At 32.4% G+C, this 6,985-nt stretch overlaps 2 protein-coding genes across 2 annotated transcripts; both read left to right on the top strand.

Moving 5' to 3' along the window:
- Window positions 1-2,681: 2,681 nt before the first annotated feature.
- Window positions 2,682-3,896, top strand: Kpol_1015p15 (exoglucanase repeat family protein; the record flags this gene model as incomplete). Its single annotated transcript, XM_001643233.1, has 1 exon — window positions 2,682-3,896. The coding sequence occupies one exon, from the start codon at window positions 2,682-2,684 to the stop codon at window positions 3,894-3,896; it is 1,215 nt and encodes a 404-aa protein (XP_001643283.1).
- Window positions 3,897-4,772: 876 nt separating this feature from the next.
- Window positions 4,773-5,147, top strand: Kpol_1015p16 (uncharacterized protein; the record flags this gene model as incomplete). The annotated part of the gene is made up of 1 exon (XM_001643234.1): window positions 4,773-5,147. The coding sequence occupies one exon, from the start codon at window positions 4,773-4,775 to the stop codon at window positions 5,145-5,147; it is 375 nt and encodes a 124-aa protein (XP_001643284.1).
- Between the last annotated feature and the right edge of the window lie 1,838 nt (window positions 5,148-6,985).

The raw sequence follows: 6,985 nt of genomic DNA on the forward strand, positions 1-6,985 counted from the left end.
AATGGTCTTCAAGCAGAAGTCTTTTTGCTAGTTTTCTTTTAGAATAGAAAAAATGACTATGTTACAGATCTTGATGAAATTTTTCTTGGTAAAAACTAGTCTAAAACTATTAACATTGAAAACTCAGTGGATGTTCCCATATTTATGTTTAACAATCTGTTATGACTAAGTAAGGCAATTTTATTTAATGACAGCTTAAATTAAGCGACAATCACTTTTATAATTTTTTAATAACTACCCTACCATCTCGGAATATTCGCATATTTAAGAGAATTAAATTTAGCATCAAAGATATACTTGAGATATAACCTATAAAGACAGTGGCAATTTGTTGACATTCTGGTTTATTTGACACACAGTATATTTAATGTCATTGGGCTCAATAATTACAGTAGTGGGCATATCTTTATATGGTTTTGTGAGTCAAATATTCTATCGCTCTTGATACGTAAACGACATTATGAAATATTATTGTGGCTCGTGAGTACAATCAGATATACTTTAAACCAAAAAAAATAAAAAGCCAAGGTGTTAATCAAAGAGAACCTATGAGGTATTGAGCATCTTAGTATGAAAAAAGTTGGAATCAATTAACCAAGTGAGTTGATTATGCTAGTAGATGTATGTTTATGGTGTTGAAAAGGTTTAGATAAAATAGGTTTCAATAAAAATATGTGGGCTGAGATTGGACTGAACTGTTCTATTGAAATAACGAAAGAGCGGTCGATAGTATTTCGACCGTGGTTAAAGTTGTCTTATTTATTTGATTCAATATAGAGATAATAATCTAATTATTATATTTTAGGTAAATAGTAATTTTCAATTTTGACGTGGAAGAAGAAATTATTGAGTGTAGTTTAATACTGTATTGATTCAGCTTTAGTACGAAGTAACGGTACAAAAAGAAAAATAATTTGGCTTGACTTCTTTAAGTATAATGACGGCAATAACTCGCGAATATGAAATATATAAAGGAAATAGTTCCTGAAGTAAAGATATACCCTTCTTGTTATTAAACAAAGACAATAGACATCTTAATATATTAAATACTACTGTATACTTATTATAATAGTTTGATGACCACATAGAGCTTATAACTAGTAACCTCAAGTACTTATAACTAGTAACCTCAAGTACTTATACCAACGGTTTGTTTCCCTAGATAAATACTTATTGCATCAATGTTAAATATTTAGAATCAGATAATATGGTTTTCGGATATTTTATGTAACAACGCTTATTATGATTTAATTATAGAAAACATTTTTAACCAGAAAATATTTATAAAGTATAGACTATTTTGATCATATACTAAAATTCCTAATTAAGGGTTAATGGAAGAAATTTAAACAAAGGATATATGTAGGGAAAAAAAAGACACTATATTATTATTGACTTTAATAAAAATGAATAGTGACCACTATTACAAATTAATTCATATAATTGTAAATAAAATACTTACCCTGTACATTAGAAGAAGAATATAGAATTCTTTTGATAATATTTATATCTACTCACTTGTACTAGTCTCCATAATATAGAAAAATAGAAGAATGAAAACAACACCATCGCTTACTCGAAGTATACCAACTAGATCCTAATATCGAAGGAACCAACCTAGCGATCAACAAATACTATACCTTTTCAAAGAAAAGACTGAGTGTCTCTGCGGTACATCCACTGGTTCCTTGTTCCTTTCGACTGTTTGCCTTAAGAGGAAATAAAAAGGTTATGCACGGATCCACGCAATTGCCCGAAATGATTTTAAGTTCTGCAGAGTTATTACAGCCCAATCTCGAGATCTTGGTTAACCTGAATACATTGCTGTGGTTCCTCCCGGCAACTGCAGTGTATCTATAGAAGGTGGAAACTGCCGAGAAAAAAGGAACGAAAAATTTTCATTCCTTCTCCACAACTGCATCCAGTCTTTACCTATCTTGTAAAATTAAAGGTATGAAATTGTATAAATACAGGAATGATGGCAGTTACTAATACTGTTTGTCGAATTCCAAACTCAAGAACTATTAGATGCCAATTTCTCTGTAGAAATATAATAAAGTGTATTTCAGTTGCACTATATAACTGATTGTTTGAATATTCTAGGCATAAATATATTTGTACTATTATCTGTGTTCTTCAATTTGAGTTTCAGTCTCAATATTGATAACAATGCATTAGGAAAAGATGAAGACAGTGGAATAATTCCAGAATATCATGGTAAGTATAAAGGTATTAATCTTGGTGGTTGGTTGGTGACTGAACCTTACATCACTCCATCACTGTACGAGAACGACGTGGATCTGGCAAAGAAAAAAGGATCAAACGTAACTATTATTAACGAATACACTTTGTGTGAAGCATTGGGATACGATGATGCCAAGGAACTGTTAGACAATCATTTCAAAAGCTGGATTACTGAAGAAGACTTTAAGAAGATTAGTGAAGAAGGTTTCAATTATGTCAAGATTCCTATTGGGTACTGGGCTTGGAAGATTGACAATGAAACTAATTTGTATCCAGGGAATCAGACTTTCAGCGATCCTTACGTGAATAGCAATCAAAAAGAGTACCTTAGCAAGGCTTTAGACTGGGCATTGAAATATAATTTGAAAGTGTTTGTTAATGTTTATGCAGTTCAAAATTCAACAAATTACTTTGATGATCATAAATTTAATGATTATATGTTTTGGAAACACGAAAATGCAACAGAAGTAATTTCTGTAATTCTAAAAGATTATTTTGATTGTATTTTACATATAGATTATCCATCTTCTTTGGCCAGTTTGGAAGTTACATTTTCCCCGACTCTAGGTGTCATAAAACTTGAATCCTATCAGATTGACTTTTATACCGATCTTTTTGACTACTACCAAGCTAAAAAGGACAGTATCAGTAACCCAAATCCAAATATTACATTCAGTGTTCAGAATAATGGTGCGGTATATAACATGACATATCATGACTTAGATCTCGACTTCTATAATAGTTCTAGTCCTTATTATAAGGGAGCTGGATATAAATCAGATTCATATCTAGCTGAAGCTGATAATTCACATTTGTTATATAGTTTATCATCATCCCACTCTTATGACTTTGATCAATTTATTGACTTAATTGCAGACTCTTTCAGGTACCGTATGAATATAACCGATAAGCCTGAATTTCCTATTACGTTCATAGCTTCCTGTAGTGGTGCGATAAGTGATTGTGCAAAATGGGCAAATGGTATTGGTTATGGATCAATCTATGATTATACATATGATGAAGAAGATCAGGACTATGAAAACTATGAAAACTATGAAAACTATGATAACTATACCTGTGTTTCTCAAAACCGGATTGAAGAATGGCCTGAAGAATACAAAATTCAAGTCAGAAAGTTTATTGAAACTCAGTTATCACATTTCAATACTTATACTAAGGGGTGGTTCTTCTGGAACTGGAAAACTGAAAGTGCACCAGAATGGGATTATCAGAAGTTAAGGGAATACGATTTATTCCTACATCCATTTGACAATTTTACATATTACAAATCTAATGGTGATTTAAAATTGTCTGATTCTGATAACGAGACTTCAACATCCTCTGTCGAAACGTCGTTTGGTCTCTCCTCGAGCAGTCGTAGTAGTGTCGCAAGTTCAGAAAGAGCCACTACTTCAAAACCATCAAAAGAGAGTGCTAGTTTAAGTACCTCTATACAAGCCAGTAAGACTAGCTCAACAATCTCGACTCATGTCAGTCAAAGTACCTCCATCAGTTCAACCCATTCCAACAGCACTGTTTCTTCACACAAGAATGGGTCATATACCATTAAGAGTCATAGTACCTTCGCTTCGATCTTTGTTTGGAGTTTAACACTGATGTGCTTTGCTTACAGTACTGGGTTTCTTGTTTAATTTATCAGAGTATTAACGCAACATTGTAATATTATATACTTATATGTACACGATACCAATGAATATGAATTATTAGCGTAACTGCAACTTGAGTATCTAAGAGAAGGTTGAAAAAGATTAAGTTTGAAGCACCTATGTCCAGCATCCTATATTTTGATATGTCTATGAGAAACCTATGAGAAGTGGCAATATTGCTGGCACAGAAGGATATGAATTTGATTATCGCAGTAATATTGGGCTTATCTCTAAGTTGTGTACTAGAAATAGAACATAATAGATATATAAATTATCTTTTAGATGCTATTGGTTGTAACTCAATTTAATATTCACTTCTTATAAAATTGTATCTCTTACAAATACAATCTCATTACAGCATCTCATTTATACCAAACATGGTTATATTACATCATGGTTGTGTTTGATTTGCTATACTATTAAAGTTATATAAAATAACGTTCTAATCGAGAATGTTGAAACTGAATATGATACATTCGTTTTTGGATCTGTCATGTTCCATTTTCTGTTAATCAACACATTTCGTTTACAATCCAACCGACAGGACTAGATGTCCTGTCGGTTCCTCAATTGAAGATCCAGTTTGTTCGATACAGAAATATGTCGTTACATCACGTCCGCAATAAATACCTCTTTGGGAAACGGACAACAAGGCGATCTCATGGAATGAAGAATGTATGTGACATGAATGACTGTCCTGCACAGATCCCAAGGAGTCCTTGTCATAACAACGAGATTTTATGGTTTGGAGAATTATTCTATTCAGTAAATACAAGAACAAGTAGGTCTATTATGCACGACTCTAGGTAGGTGAAGCAAATTTTATTAAACCCGGCTGAATGTGGATGTCTGTATATATGTATGATAAAATATTACCACATTAGGCAATCAAGTAGCATGACTGTTATTCTGAAACAGGAAATAAATTATGAAGTGAGAGGAAATTGGTTATTCCTCGATCCTATGAACCAGTTGATTTCAATTTATATAAATAGGATAGCTATTTCATGCTTCTATGTTGCCATATTTCCAATCTTCTTATTTTCCTCACTTTCCATAAGAAGCACTCCACCATACCCAAATACACACAAGATGCAAAAGACTCAAACCAAACAAGAAAACAAAGATAACTGTTGTTTATTACTAGCAGGTGCTGCTGCAGGTGCTGCAGGTGTCGCAGTTGCAGGTGCTGCCTGTGCCGGAGCCGCCTGTGCATGCAACTGTGTCATTGCCTAGTTGTAATGTGGTTCTGTACATGTGTAGTTTAATGTATATATTACGTAGTTTATACTTTTAATAAACATTCTACCCCAAATATTTTACTGTTTACTCTTCAATTGTATAAGTTGAGTTGTGTATCTAAAATAAAAAAATCAGATAGAACGAAGAAATCATTTGGCCAGGTGACAAAAGATAAGAGTGAGGATGAGAGGACAGGAAAAGACAAAGAAGCGAAGGGACTTGGGATATATTTATGAGTGAGTGTTAAAATAAGACATACCTTTTTAAAGTGGAAATTTTAATGTAGCGATAGACACATTGGATTGTTATTAAAAATTGAGCACTTGAGAAAACCTATATATATTCTGATAAGTTTCACTGAGAGTACAAACTACATTTTAAGCAGCATCCTGCTTAAGAATATTGGTAGAAACGCACTCATGCTACGGACAGTTATCTTGAGTTTAATCTCCATGTGAATATTTAAGTTTCTATTTTGCAGCTAATTCGAAGTGAAATGTTCAAGGCTTGGCTTTATCGAATTTGGTTAAATGCTGTTGTCATTTCGAAATGACAAGATATAAGCAAGTTCTAGAAACAATTTTCACGTCATATTTTGGAATAGATTCGAACTATTCCAAAGATCAATTGAAGGCTTAATGTAAGATATACCGTTATAAAACAAATAAATGAAAGATTACTATTAACGTGGAAAGACAATGTGATGACTAAATAAATCGAATACCCTATACCAGATATTTTGCTTCTAGATTGATGAATTCAGGAGAATAATTATTGAATATCATCGAATAAAGTAACCGATATATTCCATATTGATACCATTAGTGATTTATTAGATGCTTATCAGTATTTGAAATTATTAGTGTTCAATTTCTGACAATAACATATTTTTCTATTACTGCTATATTCTTTGTAGACCACTTGGTGAATACCTTCGTTATTGAAACGTAGCTGGTTTTTGTCAAATAAGTACCGATCTTTCCTTTATTCTAATCATTTATACTCTGTAGACCCGCACATGTTAATAGATATAAATAATTTTCAATTGTACTTACTATTCATTATTAACATCAACAATAGAAACACTTATTATTGGGAGTAATCCTAATTAGATAGTTTGTATTAAACCGTGTCGAGACAATTGTCGAACTTCCTGAATACATTACAGGGTATTTCTGCTCTCTATTGTTGGTACTTCTTTATGTTTATCCTGCCTTAATCGCATTAAAGTACTTCACTACTAAAAAGTTAGCATATACAAAGACGAATAGAAGCTATGATTGTGCAAACATAACCAATAAATCATATCCACATTCATAACTACAACCAGGCGGTTATTCCTTTTGTGAAAGGGAGAAGCGCCCACTTGTCATATATACCTAAAAGCATATATTTTTACACTTTATTTACATTCCTAGTTATTACTGCTGTTACTTTAAAGGATACCTGTTATGCATTCCAGAGGTCTAACGAATATTTAAATAGGTTAGCAAGTCCAGGTTTGTCTCTGATTATAAAACTTTCGATAGATCCTAGTATAATTACCAAAATTAAAATTGGGTAAGAGGTCTGCGAGTTTATAGTAAGACTTTATCGGTTATTTGTATTGAGTTTACACTAGTGGACAAGGATATGGATTACTGTTTAACTATCCCAATATATTATTATTTTATACATGACGTATATTATTGTTCGAGATCCCTACCTATGTACTTGATTGTTGAGTACCAGGTTTACCTTCTATACCACAAACCGATGCATCTAGATTGAGAGTCATATGAGTTAAAACATTTGTACTGTCTCTACATAGCTTTCTCCGAACTATAATACAA

The sequence above is a fragment of the Vanderwaltozyma polyspora genome, genomic scaffold (genome assembly GCF_000150035.1).
Source record: "Vanderwaltozyma polyspora DSM 70294 KpolScaffold1015 genomic scaffold, whole genome shotgun sequence".
Lineage (NCBI taxonomy): Eukaryota > Fungi > Ascomycota > Saccharomycetes > Saccharomycetales > Saccharomycetaceae > Vanderwaltozyma > Vanderwaltozyma polyspora.